Raw genomic sequence first — 20,345 nt, 5'->3', positions numbered from 1 at the left:
ACCATTACATACCTAACCAAAACTCAATTAACACTTTAGTCCTAAATCTGACCCCTGACGCAAAAACAACGTTTCCTCTTGTGGGGACCAGGCTTCAGTCCCCACAAGGAGCAGTGTGTCCCCACAATGTAGTATGTCAGGAAAATGGTCTCCACAAGGTATTAGAAAGAAGCGCACCTACACACACACACATATTTGGGTGGCTATATTTGTGGGGACTTTCCATTGACTTCCATTCATTTCTACAGCTTAATCCTTACCCCAATCCTAACCCTAACCAAAACTCAATTCACACCTTATCTAAATCTAAGTCCTAAATCTAACCCCTGAACCAAAACAGCATTTCCCCTAGGTTTCGGTCCCCAAAAGAAGCAGTGGGTTCTCCCTGCCGTCCTCCTCCCCCACACACACGTTAAGGCACTTTAGTTTATGCACCTTTGAGAACATACTGCAGTGAGTTTTTTCCCCCACTTGTCAGAGAGAAGAGGAAGAGAAGTCTAACCCTAGTGGACAGAAGAGGTCAAGGATGCCTGTGAACTTCTGATCATATAGGACCCACATTTGAAGACCACATTCTCATTTATGGGCTCACCAATCTTTTTATAATTTTTTGCAGACGCAATTCTTCACAGAGATCCTCCCATATCCACACAAAACCTAAAGAATTTATGGAATGAGGGGGTGCACTACATGTTGCTCTGCCTATTAGGCAGATTTTGTTGCTTATGAGTGATTTGTAAAAGCAACAAGAATCATGAAACACACAAGGGCATGAATACATTTCAGAAGCATTGCAGTAGATTATGTTAGTGTGTTTGTGGGGAATCTTTCAAATGCCTTTTGGCCTCAAGCAGTCTGCTTCAAGTGAAGGTTTTTCTGCTTTTCTTCCCCTTTTTGAGTCCAGCTTAGGCTGGTGGGTAGTGGGCAGTGTTAGGTTAGATCAGATTTGCTCAACAAAAGGGGTGAAGATGCTTCTCTTGTGGTACATTTTGTGGGACAGTAATAACTCTTGGACACCTCAGTTCACCTGGCTTCAGAAGCAACTTAAAACCAAATATGCTTTTAAAAGAGCTATTCAGTTATATTTGTGGTACAAATTGAGGGAGAAGACTAAAATAACATGCAGATGCATTTATGCAGCTAATTATACAGGCAGGATAATACAGGAAGGCAATCTTGGGACTGAGTGACAAACTTCAATGGCACTTCCATTTACATACACAAATGGAACATCTCCTTCCCTTGTTTCATTAATAGTACTTTATTGCTGTATTTTATCACAAACTACTATATTTCATATCTACACATAACCTGCCACATTTCCTCCTCTAGTTCCTTCATCCTATCTCTTATCAGCCACTCTGTACCAAGAGTGGTTGATAATTCACAAAGATATAAAAAGTACATTCCAGTTACACAAATGGTGACATGTGGTAAATACATGAGCTTAATGTAACACTTTCCCACAATGAGGCATGTTGGTCTCCAATGTTATTCTCATCAAAAAAAAAAAAAAAGTAATGGCACAACAGACCAAATATGAATTAAGCAACAAATTCGACAACCCACAACTATTACAAAGAGACTGTCCTGTTTAAGGTCCTGCTCTCATCTAAGAAATATTTTAGTGGCTTGGTATCTAAAATTGTGCTGTCTTACAGTAGATGAGAAGGAATCCTGCGTGCTTACTGTAGAAAAGTTGAACTCATGAAAGTTGAGAGAAAAAAGGAAACCATGCATAATTCTGAGACAAATGGAAAGTTTCAGCCTCTTTCTGTGGATGTGGCATTACTCTTCCTGTAGTCCTTGAAACTCCCCTGGGATGGCGATGAATCACGTACACCCCGGCAGATGCTGATGTACCCATCGACCTGCAAAGTATAACACCTGCATAGGTCACTACACTGTTTACATAAGCTACATGCTTATCCGATGTACTGTATATGTCGCTTGTTTTGCCTGGGAATTTCTGTTATGAAATTCCACTTGATTCTCTTCTTACTTCAGTGCTCTGTCTGGGATTTCTCCCGTTGACCTTGATTTCTCAGGTAGAAATTCAACTGGACCAATCAGGAAACAGGAGGAGAAGTTGTGAACGGTGACATCAATTTTATGCGCTGTTTCAGAATTGTAGTCTGGCTGTAGTTTGGCAGTGGTCGGAGGAGGTGAACAAAGCCTTTCAGTCTATGTTGGTCACGCTTCCAAATATTAAATTAACATTAACGGCCGCTTCATTCAGCTCAGCACGTCTCTTTTCACAGAGGGACATAGTTGTTTACAGCACACCGAGTTTCTGGTAAGCTTCTTGGCCTCGAATTGCTATCACAACCACTCATTAGCAATTTAGTGAAATCATTTCTCAATAGTCCAGAGCCAACTTGGTACTGGTTTTTACCAGGCTATGCTTAGCTGAACTTTCAAGTAGGAACCCTGCCATAAAGCAATCTGTTCACTTCTGCTTTAAGGATGCTATATTTGACCGATATTTGTTTTTTCAAATATCAGTTATTTATCAATCATTTGATACAATAAAAACAACAGAGTAGTCAGTAGCAGAAAATACTGTTTGGCATTTTCCTTACAATTGTGGCACCAGGGAAGGGGGAAAAAATTAGGCTTTCCAACATTATTGATTGATACAATATTGTAACAATCAATACATTAATGTACAATGCTGTTAAGCATTGTTGTAGCAAACAACAATACAATCGACGAAACGCACATTTTCTACCTTTCCTGCATTTACTTATTAGCATATAGAAATGTTACAAATCCTAAACGTTCACTAGAAGATGAAAATGTATCTTCTTCGTGATGTATCCCTTGAACCACAGGAATCAGTCAAAGATTTCTTTTGAGGGCAAGAACATATCAGACGTCACTGAGGTCTGCGGGCGGGAGGGGGTGGTTGTGAAACTCATGTGAGCACAGTCCAGTGAAGCATGTGCTGTGGGAGCCTGTGCAAAGCTCTCTATCTCTCCAATTGTGTCAGCTCTGCTCAAACCTTTCTGACTTCCACACTGCTCCTAAGAGCCTGATTAAAGAATGTCACAAAGCCACGTTCATGCAAAACACACAACACAGAATACAGGACGTCATCAGTACTACCGGAACACATAGAGATCATCTTAAACCAGCTGCTGTGTATTAGATTAAATATAATATGCAAAATATGTTATATATATACTATGTTTTATTGATTTTTATCATTTATCAAGTTAATTCATTTGGGATTTGTGCTTTTTCACATTGTTCATAGTCTGATATATGAAGCCCTGAAGGCAACTCTGTAAAGTTAAAATCAAAGACTGCTATTAAACTTCTAAAAACTTTGTTGCTTGCAAAACATCCTTGAGCGCTCCATGTGCGCATCCAGAAACATCCGGCCAAACCGAACCGGTTCTTCATCCATTTTCAGATTTCTTTGAAGCTTTGGACGCCAAAAGCCCAGTTGATAAGAATTTGCTGGCGTAAGGGATTGTGTTTCAGAAATGCTTTTTCTCAAGTCACGTTGCCTCACAACATGAAAAGCAACCAATGACCTCAGAGACACGTAGTCTCTGCTCCTATAAAGTTGCTGAAGCTAAAGTGTCTCCTTTCAATAGCAAACAGAGAGAGAGAAAGTTGGATCTGGCGCTGCCCTTTGGTTTCACTCATTATTTCTGTGGACAATGCTGCGAGTCAGATGTCTGAGAGGAGGTAGCAGGGGGGCCGAGGCTGCCCATCTGATCGGAGCCATGGTTTGTATTCTGGTGGTTTTATGTTTTTTTTTTGTTGTTGTTGTTGTTGTTTTTATTTTATTTTTTTCAGCAAAGAAAGAGAAATCATGCTTTTATTTCGTCTCACTGATCTTTTGTTTCAATGAAAACACAAGTCTTTAAAGGTGAATAAAGACATTTTGTTCGACTTTTTCTTCATTACATCTGAGCTGATTGGGTTAAACTCAGGTTAATTGATTTATGGATGTGCTGGTTGTCTGCTCAACCCTTTAGATGTCTGAAAATGCAAAACTAAAACAAGAAAGGCACTGATCACTTCAAAGAAAGTAAAACAAAAAAGACTGGATTTTCCTAACGGTGCAGGGTGTTTTCTTCCCTTTATTTTCTTTAGTCCCTGAGCGACAGCGAACAGCTGTTTCACAGCAGATGGCTCTCAAACTCTGTGACTCCAGAGCTGGTGTGGAGCCAGCGGGGCCAATACTGTAACCTCTATCTCTAAGAGATAAGGCTTCTTAATAACACGTGTACTTTGGCACCCAACCAATCTTTCCAACTGAGATCAGTTTTCGTCGGAGTCTTGGAGCAGTTTCATCTTTGCTATATTTCTTTGATCCTCTTTTTTTTTTTTTTTTTTTGCCTTAAGCCACGTCGTTTTGAAATTTTCTTCCAAATGTTTTAATTTTTCTTGCACCAAAATAAAACCAAATTCATTGATAAATATGCTCATTTTGAAACAGCTTCCTGCTCAGCGCTAATGACCAACAACTGTATTTTAAAATCAAATAGTTGATGCATTTTCCACAAAAAAAAGAAAGAAAATTTTTGTGCAAATATTTTCTCACAAATTATTTAATCCAAAGCCTAAGCCCAAAGCTGATCCATTTTCTTCTCGCTCAGCTTGGCCGGTCAGTTGCAGGTTGGGTGCAGAGGACCTTCCAGAGCACTTCAAGTGCAGCAGCTGCTGCTCAACGCCAAGCAGCTGAAGAGGAACCTGTTACTGAGCCCATTCACCAGGAGTGTCCCGTCTGCAGCTACAATGAATGGGACCCTCTTGAGGAGGTGATCGTGGGGCGAGCCGAAAACGCCCACGTGCCTCCGTTTACAGTGGAAGTGAAAGTAAGCGTCTCCTCTGACCCGTCCACAAAGCGCAAATTGTAAAAGTGTGACAGTGATGTTAACTGTGTGTCACCCTGTCGTGACGGTCTGATTAGGCCAACACATACGAGAAGTACTGGCCCTTCTACCAGAAGCATGGGGGCCAGTCTTTTCCTGCGGACCACTTGAAAAAAGCCTTTGCTGAGATTGAAGAAATGTGCAATATCCTGCGTCACGAGGGCGTCGTTGTCAAGAGGCCAGAACCCATCGACTGGTCTGTCGAATACAAAACTCCAGACTTCACGTCCACAGGTGAAAAGCATTGTGTAACGTTGACTGGTGCTACAGTCATAATCTGACTGTTATTATCTGATAACGAGTGTGCATTATTGAACATGTTGCAGGAATGTATGCTGCCATGCCAAGAGACATCCTCATGGTTGTCGGAAATGAAATTATAGAAGCTCCCATGGCCTGGAGGGCTCGGTTCTTTGAGTACCGTGCCTATAGGCCTCTGATCAAGGAGTACTTTAGAAAAGGTGCAAAGTGGACCACAGCTCCTAAGCCAACCATGGCTGATGACCTGTATGATCAGGTGAGGCACTCAAACAGCAGCAGCAAGCGCTGTTGGATCTAGTTCTTCATATCGCCTCTGAACTCTTTGCCCCGTGCCATTTATTGTCGTCGTACGTGAAGAGAGACCATGCCACACAGTTTAATTGCTCTGGTGTAAATCATTATTTTCTCCTGTCAACCAGGACTACCCCATCCGCACTGTGGAGGACAGACACAAGCTGGCTGCCCAGGGGAAGTTTGTGACCACGGAGCATGAGCCCTGCTTCGATGCTGCTGACTTCATTCGAGCCGGGAGGGACCTTTTCGTCCAGAGGAGTCAGGTGCAAAGCATTGCTCTCATGCCAAGCAGTACTGATTCAATCCACAGGGAATCAGAACTGAATGCATGGTTGGGGTAGGTCATAAGGCTTTTTCTCTGCATACTGCCCCAATGCAGGTTACAAATTACATGGGTATCGAGTGGATGAGGCGCCATCTGGCCCCAGATTACAAGGTGCACATCATCTCATTCAAGGATCCCAACCCCATGCACATTGATGCCACTTTTAACATCATCGGCCCCGGATTGGTGTTGTCGAACCCTGATCGCCCATGTCGCCAGGTATTTTCAGAGAGAGTACTCTGCTGCCCTCTTGTGGATGTGAAAATAAACTGTTCATGACAGATCTCGATGTCCATTACTATGTGCTTCTTTTTTTAAAAATCTGCAACTCAGATTGACATGTTCAAGAAAGCCGGCTGGACTGTTGTGAAACCACCGACACCTTTGATTCCTGATGGTGTGTACTTCAGCTAAAGCTTGGTTCGAATTTTTAAAAAAGTTGTTTTGTTGATTTGCTTTTTTTACTGAAAAAACCCAAACGTTTCTGCAGATCATCCACTGTGGATGTCCTCCAAATGGCTGTCCATGAATGTGCTGATGCTGGATGAGAAGCGTGTCTTGGTTGACGCCAATGAAGGCACAATTCATAAAATGTTTGAAAACCTCGGTGAGTGCAACACTTTTAAATTATTCTTCTCTTAAATTAAAAAACATAAATGTAAAAAACATAAATATATTGTTTTTTGCTTTGAGCAGGTATCAAGACCATAAAGGTGAACATTCGCCATGCCAACTCACTTGGCGGTGGCTTCCACTGCTGGACAACCGATGTCCGCCGCCGTGGTAACCTGGAGTCCTACTTCCACTAGCCTCGCCAGAAAAAGGCAGTTTTTATTGAGCTTTAAAATCTAAAGCCTCAATCCGGAAGCTTCTCAGATACTTAAACATCACTAAAAAAGATTGAGCTTACATCTGATCAAATCTGCTGTGTGCAAATCTGAAATCCTAACTTAGGAAATTTGTTTAAACCCATGTGAAACAAATGACAGTAGGGTGGGTTTTTTGGGGGGGGGTGGGCTGGTTCGACCAAAAGCTCCTCTCCGGATTGTGCCTTAATTGAACATTTATGGATGATTTTGGTCTGCTGGACCTTGGAGTGCCTTTGCAAACAGCTTTGTTAAGAGATAAACAGCACACACATGCTGAATAGCAAGAATCTTTGGTTTATTTCAAACAGGAATCTCAATATTAACTGCATTTCTGGCCTGGCAGGCGTGAAGCTTACCCATCTAAAAGCCAATGCTTTGAGGACAAGGTACAATTTGGTATGCGAATGTCACTAAACTTGGGCACAGGAGGTTAGAAGCTACCTCTGTTTGAACACTCAGGGTGCTTTTTCTTATCAGGACCTTCTTTTCCTTGCATTCTCGCTACAACTACCTGTAGGTGTAGGTATCTGGAGCAAATGTCTCCTATATTACATGTCTTTTTCCTTTGTCTGTAATAAGATGAAGGAACATTTAAGAACCAAGGAAACTGCATAATGAAAAGCACCCTGAGAAATCACAACTCTACCTTTTTCCAATATCTTTTATAAAGAAACATGTATACAACTTTTAGGTGGTTCAAGACACCATATTCATTTATCACATTTGTAGAAACATTGATTAAACTGGAAAACCTCAGCTTTTACTTTTACAACTCTTTTTATTGGATTTCCCAGCAATAAGTGTTTTTATATATTTTCGTAAAAATCCATGAGGTCCATATCAGATTTTGTATACCTTTTTCCTCTGCTGTTTTCTCCTGTTGCATATTTGGGCCAGTTACAGTACATGCTGCCAGTCTTTTTCCGCTGAGCTACTTATTTGCTTCAACAAACTGAAAATGCATGAGGGTATAATTATTTTATTTTATGTACTGCTTATACAATTGCAATGTTTTAAACTGCTTAAAATATTTTAGAGGAGATGAATTTCAGAGGAAATTTGTTTCAACAGAGTGATGCAAGTGATGTTTTGTAGTATGTCATGACAGTAAATTGTAATTAAAAAGTCTCAAGTTTCATTGATTTGGCTCTGGATTGTTTTTATAAGGTTTAATTTACTTGTGAAAAATAGTTATTTATTGCATTGTTTTGAGTGAGTTATGGTTGCAAAAATTAACATTGAGCCATATTTTAGAATTTGACGACAGGAAACAAAGTCTTTAAATATTTGTTTTTGCTTGTTTGTTTCATTTATTGCTTTAGGGATAATGGCTTCTTCCTCCCTGAGTGGCCATGGTAGGAAATGACTCATGTCACTGTGGATGATGTCACTTCCTTACTTTTTATACCATAACCTCACACTGTAAAAATTAGAAAAATTGAACCATCAGTTTAAATAAATGCAGTCTCTGGGGAAAATCCGCTCACCAATTTAGAAAGTTGATCATTTTTGATAACACATTCCCTCCTTTAAGGATAGCTGTGATAAAAGCTTAAAATTTTCCATTAAAATTAAGTAAAACGTTAACATGAAGAAGGGAAACTTTGAAACTTCATAAACGAGTAGTGAATGAGCGAGGTCACACCTAGTGGTGCTCTATACTGCATCAAGATATGTTGCTTTGGTGATACGCATCTAGAGATTGTTCTAGCTGTTCTTTTATCCGGAATACCAGAAAAGGAACCATCATAATCCCACAAGTTTCATATTTGCTAAACATTATGACATTGTTTATTTATGTCACGGATGATGCTTTCCATTCAAATGATCAACAAGGTGGACCAAATCTGACCCAGATCCGACAGAAGTCACCACTGTTACGTGGCCTGCCTTTAGCGTTTCTCTTGGTACTAATGATGTGCAAAAGTGATACAAATTAATTGTGATAAATAAGCACAAAGAATACCCCCAAAAAATAAAATGAAACAATTTGGCTTAGGCAAAAAAAAAAAATCCAAAGTGATGTTTTTATTTGATTTTCAACAACTAGAGAAAAGTAGATCTCTTCATGCCAACATTATGATGGAGGGCTGATGATTTGGATTTTATGGATATATTGGTTACCCAGTTAAGTAGAGAATGCAACAAATTACTGCAATTAAACTATATAGATTTAGAAAGCCAAGTAACATAGTGTGCAATCAAGGCGGTTCATAGCAAAGTGGAGCAGTTTTGGGAAAAATAAAAGTGAAGAAGAAGAAACATAAAATCAGCAAATGGAAGGAGTTCATCAGAAACTAACTACAGTTAAATTGTTAATGCAAAGGAGCAGAGCAGTGAAGTAAGATATTAAATTAGATACTAGAACAGTCACAAATGAACCCAAAAGAAAGCACGGTAACTTTGCTTACAGCGCATGAAGCAGTATATATACATACATATGAATGCGCTGAGGTCCAAAAACTGTGGACCTCAGCGCTTGTTATATTGAACAATTCTGTCCTAGGAACCAAAACACCTCTATCAGGATCATCATTCAACACATACCAGGACAAGATAAGAGGAGAGAGAAAACGTACAACGCAGCTTTCCTTGCAATGCTCTGCAGAGGGAACTCTAAATGTCCCCAAGCAGCACTGCTTCCCCAGTTCCTGAATATATTTCTCATCTAATTTATAAATTGTTGTTTTCGGCACACAGGATAACATAAGGCTTCCCTGAGACCATCCAGACAAAAAAAACCTTGGTATGAAACTATTTCACCTGACTGTGGTGTGTTTATTTAATTTACAGCTTCAGATAATGCCATAATGTCATAAAACAGTGCTATATAAATAACCTGACAGTTGTATGGATGTCTATGTGATAAACATAAAGAGGAACAGTTAATGCACTTGCAGCTATGGCACTAGATCGGCTACTTAACACACTGTTCCCAGGATGAACTCAGAGTTTAACACAACTGCCTTTTTTTCCCCCTCGAACTTCTGAATGTTTGGAGTGAATTTGAAAAACCATCAGCCTTTAAATACGTCTACCTATTGATGCTTCTGAGGGTCGTTTAGGAACTGCACTTCAGAGATCAGCACCCAAAATGTTTTGGATGTAACTTGCAATGTCTCCACATATCACTCTTTTGTCTTAACAACTGAAGCTTTTCTTTCTATGATGAAACTTTCAAGTGTATCAGATTTTAAGAGAAATAGATGTTATGTCTCAGAGGGACCTTGTCGCTCAAATTAACCTAAGAGGTCAGATGAATAAGGCCGTCTGTCTTAAAAAGCACCACTGATGTGCAATTCTGAGAAATAGCAGCACAGGAATCAGTCAATGTTAATAGAAAAGTTACAACTCTGAGTGTTTCAGTCTTACTAAACCCAGAATATTGATGTCTTCTGTCCTTGTATAGGAATGTTGATTAAAGATGCAAATACTTTCAGGAGGAATGTTTTCTACAATTGTACAGCACAATAATACTGATTATAATAGACTGTAGAACATCTGGGGAAAAGTTAATATTTTTCCGCATTATGGAAATGCAGTTTTAAGAAAGAATACTATACTAATAAATACTAAGAAAGAAAAGGGTGATTTTCAAAAACAATCATCTCATCTTTGCCACAAATTAAGATTGGTTTGATGAGGTAAAAAATGTTAAAACACTAAAGACATGACGTGATAGCATGTTGAAATATATCTGAAATCACAGCCCTCAATTAACTCCTCCAAAAATACAATTTTGAAGAAATATTTTCCGTAAAGTTTTACAAATGAGGATTTGGGAGGTCTGGAACTTTAGCGACCCCTAGTGGGAGAGTCAAATAAAGAGGAGGGTGGATCAAAAGCTGTTTTCCTAATTCCAGGAAAATAGATTTTAAAGAAAAGAAAAACATCACTTGAAATCTATGTAATTCACAAATAACCAACAGACCTTTATTTTTTTATTTTTATTTTTTTTGTATATTTTCATAACACTGACATTTTGAACAAATCTATGAAAGCAACCCCTTTTAAAACATTATGAAATTCTTAGAGAGGCAGAAAATGCCCTAAAGGTTTCTATACTATTCTGGATATACTATTTCTATACTATCTTTTGAGACATGGGCCGGATGAAGCAAAAAACATTTGTCTGTATTAACTGTCTTCACATTGACTTGTGGACAATGACCAACAAATTATTTACAAATTAGCTTAAAGACAACAAAGTCAATGTTTTGGAGTGGCCATCACAAAGCCTTGACCTCTATAGTACATTTGAGAGAAAAGCTAAAAAGAGGAGTGTGAATACGGTGACTCAATTGGACCACATGTCCATAAATGTGGCCATGGCAACTTCAGAAAAGTTGACTAACAAAGAATGCGTGATCTTGTAAACATGCATGCCATTTGATGCTATTGTTGAAGTGAAGCAAAAGCAATAGACAATATAAGCATCCAGCTCAACCCTGACAGAACGTGCAGATCTCCGTGTAGGGTTTGGTTGCTGAGGGTAAAACTGCTGATGTTAAAAATACTATTCTGATATAGAGATATAAAAGGAAGAAGAAGAGATCAAATAAAAACCATCAAAGAAATGCTGCAACATTTATTTATGCATTTATTTAAGGCCAACATTTGGCTGAGGAAAGAACTCGTTTAAACCTGAAGCAACCAATAACAACTTCACACGAGAGACACTCCTCCACTCTGTTCAATAGCCATCTTTTGAAACTCAAAACCTTAACTTTTAATAATGCATTTTTTCCCCTCTGTAGCCTATAGCCTTCAAAGTCAAAGTAGGATTAACCATCATCACATGTTTCCTCCCCATGACATGTAAACCGACCTTTATGTGTCAAGCTGCAGGAGCTTCAGGAGGCTGAATGCCTCCCAGAGCTGTGCAGAAGTGCCCGGTATTCCCAGTCTGCAGTGTAATTTTAATTTTGTACCAGCAGTGATGGGGCTTTTTGCTGCTTAAAGCAACACATCACATGACTCTATTAGAGTGAGGTTTTTAGAACAAACCGAGCTTTCAAGCAGCTTTAAAGCCACTAAAAATACCCAGCCTCATGTGATTTACGACATCTATAAAACAGAAAACACCCCGGCTTAAACAAACAATATAAATGTTAAATAAATGTTAAAATAAAGGGTCGGCAGGCGGGATATAAAGCATGACCACTGACAGGTCATGGTTTTTTCTTTTTTGCCTCTTAGCTTACAGTGAAGCTAGCTGCATTATTCATGAGGGGATGACATGTTTACCGTTGTCTTTGCTTTTCTGTCACTTATGTGTGTTTAGCTGTTATTATCGCCGTACTTTGTGCAGCTGCATTCTGCAGCAGGGTCTCTGCAGGACAGTTTGTTTTTTGTTTGGTTTACCGTCCGTCTGATAGCATCTTTTATCTGCACAACACTCAAAGCATCGCTCGTGTCCAAAGTCTCATGCTCTCTCATTGTCTGTCTGGTCATTTTCAGTGGTTGGGGAATTTGAATCACGTTCCTGAGGCACCAAACAGCTGCTGGCCTTTTAAAGTAAACGTGTAAAGCCTCTGTGTTGTGTTGTGAACAGGAAGTAGAAATAATTCCAACTAAATCACAACAAGAGTAATCATTTGAACCTTTTTAAGAAATGTGGGTGTCTAACAACACAATGATTTCACATATTTATTTATTTATGGTGTCATTAAGGTACAGTATGTGTTTTTCATTGGGCCCCTTCAAATAGACACAATTATCTGTTTGTTTAGTTCTAATCTCCCCTTTTTTTGACCTCATTTTAAAGCATGGCTTTATTCAGTATGGATAGGTGCGGTTAACGGTAGGCAGTATCTTACCTGCAGGTGACGCCTCTTATTTGGACAAACAAGTTAAGGGTTAATCAGATCTGAATATCTTGTTTTGTATGACTAAAAAAACCCTGCAAATTCTGAAAAAACTATCAACTTTGAGTGAAAGATTTTTTTAAAAGTATAAAATAAAATTTAAAAAAGCAAAGGTTTTCTGCACATCCAGATCACTGTTATAAGAGGGCAGACCGCAGATGAAAAAAATACTTGGACTTATACAAAGGAGCATGTTTCATGTTATATTTATAGTTTTATTGGCTCTAGTAAACATTGTGGCAGGAGTCTGAACCCTTTTTATTCTGTCAGATAGACCTTTTTCCAACAAGGAGTAAAAGCCAGAGGGAGAAAATAGTTTAACTTTATGTAAGTAATCTACACTATCACTCTGATGATCCAAAGATCCTTGGCAGCTCCTCCTTTATTTTAACTTGGTGCCTGTAAAGTCTTCCAGAATGGAGAACATTTGCAAGCTATCATCTGTTTTTTATGTTGGGTTTTGAGCAAAGGTGTCCTCTTCTTCTCTGAGTTTGCTAAAGGATTCATTTGACTGTAGGCAGTCACACTCTTCGACCGGCTTCAGTGAGCTTCTTTAAAGACTTTTGCTGCTGATCTGGGAATAATAGGTGTATTTTGAACTAAAACACATTAATCTAAGATCCAGAACCTGTCTCGATCCTGAAAAGTAGAATGACTGGAGAATCCATTCATTTTCTCTACACCCTTGTCCCTAACGGGGCCGGAAGGGGTGCTGGTGCCTATCTCCAGCGAATGTTCTGGGCGAGAGGAGGGGTCACCCTGGACAGGTCGCCAGTCTGTCGCAGGGCAACACAGAGACAGACAGGACAAACAACCATGCACACACACAAGATTTAGAGACCAATTTACCTGACAGCCATGTTTTTGGACTGTGGGAGGAAGCCAGAGTACCCGGAAAGAACCCACACATGCACAGGGAGAACATGCAAACTCCGTGCAGAAAGACTCCGGGCCGGAAATCGAACCTTCTTGCTGTGAGGCAACAGTGCTACCAACTGAGCCACTCTGCAGCCTGACTGGAGAATTTTGGCATATTTAGATTTAGATATCTTGGGATGATGGTCAAACCCATTTCCTCTTTGAACTGTTGAGTAGAAAGAACACATTTTCAAGGTCTTGAAAAAGCTGTCGTTACCGGTTGCAGATAGTTAAGAATATGTATTTCTTGGGATGAACAGTCGCTTGATTGTTGGGATCCATCAATAAATGTTTCATCATAAAAACACAACAATACAAAGGTAATTATTAGAACTGATGGCAGTACTACATTAAAGACATAGATACTGCAGAAACGATTTACCATCTTAATGTGTTTTTTTCTGTTTTTTTTTAACCATTTACAGCAAACGCAAAGGGCTCTTATTGTGAAAGTATGCAGGAAGTTTGAGTTTTTGCTATTGTAGCTAAAATGTATGGCTTCAATAGGGATTTTATTTCTAAAAAGCAATGATGACATAAGGGTGCACCTAACTAGATTAAAATTATAATCCAATTATAATTTTAATCTGTTGAATTCAGCTACAGTGTGGTCTAATATTCCCTACGTCATAAAATAGTAAAACACGCCCCTCTTATATCACTTTGTTTTTTTTTTTTGGTTTTTTTTAATCTAATTTTATGAAACAATAATAGGTTCGTAGTACGTTTGCTGACCGTATACCACTGCGAAAATCCTTCTTGTGGCAAATAAATGGACGTAAACCTGACTAGATGAGCACGTTCCAGGTTCAGGAAGAAGCGAATCACAGAAACATGTAAACAGCGTACCTGCAGCCAGCTCGGGGACGGCGGGTGAGAGCGCTCTTCCTGCTTTCAAAGTTCCCACGGCACTCGGGGGACCACCCAGCGGCGCCGAGCGCGCCTCCCATTGGCTGCTCGCTCCTCATTTGCATTAACGTCAGTAAAGGCTGTAGGTCAATCCTTGCGGGTGCTTTTATTGGATGTGCCGCTGTCAAGCAGTGCTGAAGAATTGGAAGGGCAAACGCCAGAAAAGGCAGAGACAAGACAAACATTAAAATCAGCATTATGTAGCTCGGTCCCGCCTTATGTCCGCTCGCGTCAGACTGAGATAATCCTGCCGTCACCGATTTTTAACATCTGAAACTTGTGGACACGGAGCGTGGATTTTTTTTTTCCCTTGCTTTTTTTTTGAAGATTTTTTTTTCCTCCGAGTGTGTGTGTCTCTCTCTCTCCCTGCCTCTCTCTCTCTCTCTCTCTCTCTCTCTCTCTCTCTCTCTCTCTCTCTCTCTCTCTCTCTCTCTCTCTCTCTCAAGCGACTACATTCTCCAGAGGTGGTACCTCTTCATAATACAATCAAACAGCCTCTACATCTGTTTTTGTCAAGCTCCAGAATGAGAGGAAAAATCGCGGAGCCTGTGGCGAACTGCAGCCGGGTTTGGATCTCTTAAATCAGGCGGATCATCCTCCACCGGGGGAGCGGATGCCTGAATGGAGACTGCGAGCCATCCACCAGGATCTCCCCGCTTCCTAAATTGGTGAATTTGTGGGCTGACAAATGGAGTGTTCTGTCGGGCTGCATGGCCTTGTGTTTCACCGACGGGGTTTGACATGGGAGCGACTGACCAGAATAACACTCCGCAGTGTGAATATTTCAGCCTGTTGATGATGAGCCGCTCAGGACTGGAGCAAAGTGTCGTGAGAATCGCTTTTCTGGCCCGTGTGCTGAGCTGAAGTGGACAACCAGACTGTTGAAGAAGACCAAAAAAAACAAACAAACAAACAAAAAAAAGGCAATATTTTTGATGGCTCCGAGGTGGGGGAGGACGGATACACATGAAACCTTGGACATAAAAAATGGATAAAACTCATGCGTAAAGCTGATGAGGGAGGGGGGGGTCTCAGGCCTACTTGATAGCAGTAGTGAAGTTGATGGGGGGGTGGGGGGAGTGAGAAAATGATGATGTGGTACGAATTGAAGGCGAGAAGAAGAGCTGGAGTGAGGGATAAAATCCGTGGGGATCTTGGTAGCTGAAGAATAACGGAACCCAAGTTTCTCCAGGACAAGACAGCTGCTTTCATTGAAGCTCTCCAATTAACTTCATGTGAAAAACAGGGAGAGGAAATCAGCTTCCTGGTTGAGGGGTGGGTGGGTGGGTAGGGGGGGTTAGATAGATATTTTATTCATGCCTTATGTTGGAGCAACTGGAGAACCGGCTTTCCTGTGGCCTAGATGTTCTATACACACACACACACACACATATATGCATTTGTAGAGAAACACATATTTTTGGAGAGAATTTTAACCTTTCGGAGGAAGAGTGGACCTTCAGAAACACACAGAGAGGACGAATGACACTCTTGTAGCCTCAAAAGTAACGCACTTGGAAAGAAAAGAAGAAAAAAAGGCTGAAGTGGGTTTGAAGCATGGGCTGTGCTTCAAGTATTCATATCTCTGATAGGGTGGTCTACCACAGTGGAAAAGAGTCTGAGGATTCCCACTCACCCCAGCAGACTAATACAACTCAGCATCAAGGAAATCCTGCCTCCGGACTACCCCTAAAACCCCCTAGCTGCAAGGTGAGAGAACCTACATTCATTGCATTCACAGAGACAGGAGAGCGAGTGTGTGTGAGAGAGATCGAGTCAGAAGAAGTTTGCTTTTGTGTGTGTCTGTGTGCGTGTGTGTGTGTGTTTGTTTGTGTTATAGACAGTTGAGTTGTTCAGTCTTTATTCTGGAAAGGCAAAAAAAAAAAAGAGTTTCTGTGCCGAAGGGACAAAAACAACCATGTCTGCAAACCACAGGAAGGACATTCTAGGAAAGAAAAAAAAAAGGCATCCAGGTGGTTACTCAGCTTGCACATGACTGAATCAACTTTACTTCACTTTATTTTGACTCTTTTCAAACTTGAAAACACAGTTTGGGATCTCAGAGGAAACAGGCCTTCATGCAATCTCTACGTTGTAGGCTCGTTTGTCTCCGACTCAACTATTGTTTTCTTTGTAGTTTCAGGAGGATGCAAACCATTGTTGCCGGGGGGTTTTTTCTTTTTTTTTTTTTTTTTTTTTGCAGACGATCTAAGCATACCTGACATGTGTGATCCCAACATGGGAGTAGAGCAGGGGTGTCAAACTCCAGTCCTCAATGGCCACTATCCTGCAGTTTTTAGATGTGCCACAGGTACAAAACGCTGGAATGAAATGACTTGATTACCTCCTTATTGTGTAGATAAATTCTCCAGAGCCTTGCTAATGACCTAATTATTCTATTCAGGTGTGGTGCAGCAGAGGCTCATCTAAAAGTTGCAGGGCAGTGGCCCTCCAGGACTGGAGTTGGCCACCTGCGGAGTAGAGCATGGCCTGTTCAGGGCCGAAAGTCTAAGCAGAAAGCATCAACATCTATCCTCAAAACATGGTTCTCGCTCAGCTGATGCACCTTTGGCCTCTGATTCACCTCTCTGCCAGTTGTGCTCTGTTTTAATAGGCCTTCCTCCTCCACACTGAAAACGAATGGATTCAAAAGAGTTCATGACTTAATAGCAAAACGTATGTGCCTGCTTGTATACATTGACAAAATACTTTGTATAGAGAAGATGTAAACGTTCTTAGGCTTTTCTTGTTGCTGTTTTCATGTTGCACATGTCCGTCAAAAATAGTGGAATATTTATTTTAAATAATAAGAAACGAGTTTTATTTTTTTAGGAACTACAAGTACAAGTAGCTCGCCTGCAATGCGATGAAGGGAAGCATCATTCCACCGAATAGAAACTGGGTAATTAGCCATTATAAGAGTGAGGGCCGTCATTGTGTCTGTGGAAGAAAAGCAGTGATATTTCCTGGACAAAGTCAAATCTAACTTTTAATAATTACACTTTTGTAGCCACAGGGATCTCTCTAACACAAAACACCTGTTTTGGGGCCTACCCCAAAAAAGTGTGACTTTGTGAAATTAGTTGCGCATTAAGGGGTCCTCTGACGAACTTCAGACTTCTCAAAAGGCTCTGTCAGGCCGCATTTTGTGGCCAAGCGTCACCGTAGGATGCAGCGAGAAAGAAGTCTGTGTAACAGATGCCCCTACGTCAGGACAGCCCACTGTGTGCCTTTGATTGAATTAGTTCCCTGATTGAGTTAGACTAATGGTATACACATCTCCACCAGCTGGAAATGGTTAATCCCTGTCCTGTAAGGTGTCGTTTTTAACATCCTCTCAGTTTTTTAGCTGCCTCTACCCCCACCCCCACACCCTTTACGAAGAGAGATTCATATGCACTATAATACATGCAGGAAATCACATTACCATTGCTCTCATTACGAAAACCATGCGTCCATCGGCACACCGTGGCGACCAGGGTTTCAGTAATACAACCCCATGCTGCTGCCGTCTGCTTGAGCTCTTTTGATTCCGTTTCTTAAATGTGATCAGTAGCAGCCATTGATTGTTGTGGAATTGTTTGGCTGTGCCACATTTCCACATAAATGTAATAAGGCCTTTTGCAACACGATGTTACTGGAAAAGCACTTGGCGATATTATTGGACAGCTCAACAGATGGCGCAGCTGTTATATGGAGATACTACGAGGTGACGGCAGAAAACGCGTCTGAACTCTATGTCAGATTAGCAGAATCGTTGAAAGGTACATTTGATTATTTCTGTTTTTAATTGTAAAAAATTTCATCAAACTATTTGACTATTCAGCAGATTTATCAGTAATGAGGACAATTAGTGCCTGGTGAGATACCTGGGGGTATCTCACGTTCATGTGTTAATTCCTATCGGTGGCGTTTTTTAGCACCCAAGTGCATCTCTGGGGTTGTAATAATAATTCACATTCACATAGCTGGCAGGATCAGCAATAAGGTGCATAAATTTAGCGCGTTATGAACATGAATTCACCAGAGTTGTGCTGATTCTTGGCGCACACGTAGTTATTTATTTTATTCTGGGAGAGAAGGCGACAGGGAGATGACATGTGCAGGCGCCTACAGTGTGAGAAAGATTCAATAGAAGTTTGGGAGTGTGATGTGAGTCTTTGTCAAGGGTACGTTACCATCTGTGCTGCTCTGGTGATGATAAGGCTCAAGAACAAGGTCCTGTGATAGTGGGCTTTTTTTCCCTTTAAGTGTGTGCGTGTGTGTGTGTTGGGCCGAACAGTCAGACAGCAAAAGACCTCAGCCAAACACAACACCATTTATCTGGCCTTGACTTTTCCAGTCGGATTGCCCCCACTCAAGGAAAGTTGGTCTCCTGCCTGAACAACAAATGTAGAATCAGCCTTACCGCTACCCTTAGTGTAAATGAGAGGGGTCAATGAAAGGTGTGGAGTTTACAAGTATCGAAGCTGTAAGGCCTTCCCGCTTGATGTTTAACAGCTGATTTATTTTTGTAGTCTTGGCAGTTAAATAACATACTTTTGGTTAAAGTGACACAAGTTCTCTCAGAGTGACAGTAAATTTATTACACACTTTATTGTCGGACGTGTCCTGCATTAGTGCCAAATATCTCTCTTTTAATTCTTATTTTTAAAAAGAAAATCAAGTTTCTATTCAGTATGATACGTGACCTTAACTTTAACCTGAAAACACACCTGCACATGGTATGCAGTGTATGACACTGGTTTTCAGCATGAACACAAAAAAGAATGGGTCACATTGAAGTTTGTTGAGGCAACACAGATCACTGGACTCGAACAAAGGGTGTTTTTTTTTTGCCTTCTTTCAGAAGTAGAAATGGAAAGAGAACAAAAGTGAGAAAGATTGCAGGGCAATGTGCCATCAAGTGTTAAACTGGGTCCAGATGGCTGAGGCGTGGGTTGATATTACTGAAAATGTCAAATTATTATTGTTATTATTTTTGACACATGCCATTCACTACCAAATGCTCTTCCTAAATCTTCCTTTTATCCTGACTACACCTTTAGCACCTGTTGGGAAAAAAAAAGAGAAAAGAAGGTTGACATTACCGTATTTAACTGTAGGGTTGGTATATATGAGGGTGACCATTGTCTTCTCAGCCAGGATGATCTTGAAACGCCATCATAAAATAGAAATAGATGAGGTTGTTAAAAAAAAGAAAAAGTCACGGTTTGGTACATGAGTCAGATATGGTCTTTTTGTTTTGGTCTGTACAGATACAGACCAACAGAAGAGCAAACAAATGTAAATGGTGGTGGTCAGAGGGCCATGGTGGTGCCGGTTCATGGCTACCTCACCTTTTGTCAGACTGCCCCAGGTGAAGACGCTTGTGGCTATGTTGTAGTAGCTTCCCATGATCAGTGAATGCGTGTGTAATAGGGTGAATGAATGAATGTAGTGTGGAGTGCAAATATTAGATTTTGTTTAACTTGTTTTGGCCAGGAAATAATTTACAAAGAAACAGTATGTATGACATAATTGCAGCATTATATGACCAATTGACATTTTCCACTTTAAGCATTAACGGAACCCTCCTCTGAAAACTGTTGATTATAGACAAGCAACTTGGTCTTTACCTGCCCTGGTGCCATCATTCCCAATCGTTCTTGCATTAGTTTGGTGTAGAGTGCTTGAAATAGTTTTTCAATAATTGTATGATATGGCACTTGGCTGAAAGCATTAGATATTTGTACAAGCCTTTCTGGATGAGAGTGACATATTCTTTGAAAATGACCTCTACCTATAACGGTTCTGTATGGATGCATTTGCAGTTATGCACCAATTAATCCAGATCAAACATTTATGATAACACATTATCTGTTTCGGATCAAGCCATTGTTCAGTGAAGCTAGAAACCTTGACTAATTACTATATTTAATTAGTTTAGCTATATCTAAGCCATAATTCTGAGTTCATTTAACCCACCTAGACCCCATAGGTGCCAAGGAACTCAAAGTTTATTCTTTAT

At 40.4% G+C, this 20,345-nt stretch overlaps 2 protein-coding genes across 2 annotated transcripts in view; both read left to right on the top strand.

Annotated features, from left to right (window-relative positions):
• Positions 1 to 3,591: 3,591 nt before the first annotated feature.
• On the top strand, positions 3,592 to 7,779 carry gatm (glycine amidinotransferase). The gene is made up of 9 exons (XM_005799732.2): positions 3,592 to 3,740; positions 4,617 to 4,835; positions 4,931 to 5,126; positions 5,219 to 5,409; positions 5,573 to 5,710; positions 5,827 to 5,991; positions 6,106 to 6,169; positions 6,263 to 6,379; positions 6,469 to 7,779. The coding sequence occupies exons 1-9, from the start codon at positions 3,672 to 3,674 to the stop codon at positions 6,579 to 6,581; spliced, it is 1,272 nt and encodes a 423-aa protein (XP_005799789.1). The 5' UTR covers positions 3,592 to 3,671; the 3' UTR covers positions 6,582 to 7,779.
• A 7,853-nt stretch (positions 7,780 to 15,632) lies between these two features.
• The window catches only part of pde8a (phosphodiesterase 8A), a 58,220-nt gene continuing 53,507 nt past the window's right edge, over positions 15,633 to 20,345 (top strand). Inside the window, exon 1 of the mRNA XM_023332532.1 lies at positions 15,633 to 16,045. Coding sequence (XP_023188300.1) covers positions 15,893 to 16,045 — 153 coding nt within the window. The 5' untranslated portion in view covers positions 15,633 to 15,892. The remainder of the gene's footprint in view (positions 16,046 to 20,345) is intronic.

The sequence above is a fragment of the Xiphophorus maculatus genome, chromosome 4 (genome assembly GCF_002775205.1).
Source record: "Xiphophorus maculatus strain JP 163 A chromosome 4, X_maculatus-5.0-male, whole genome shotgun sequence".
In the NCBI taxonomy this organism is placed as follows: domain Eukaryota; kingdom Metazoa; phylum Chordata; class Actinopteri; order Cyprinodontiformes; family Poeciliidae; genus Xiphophorus; species Xiphophorus maculatus.
The sequence above is the reverse complement of the archived record's forward strand: the minus strand, read 5'-3'. Positions and strand labels throughout refer to the sequence as shown.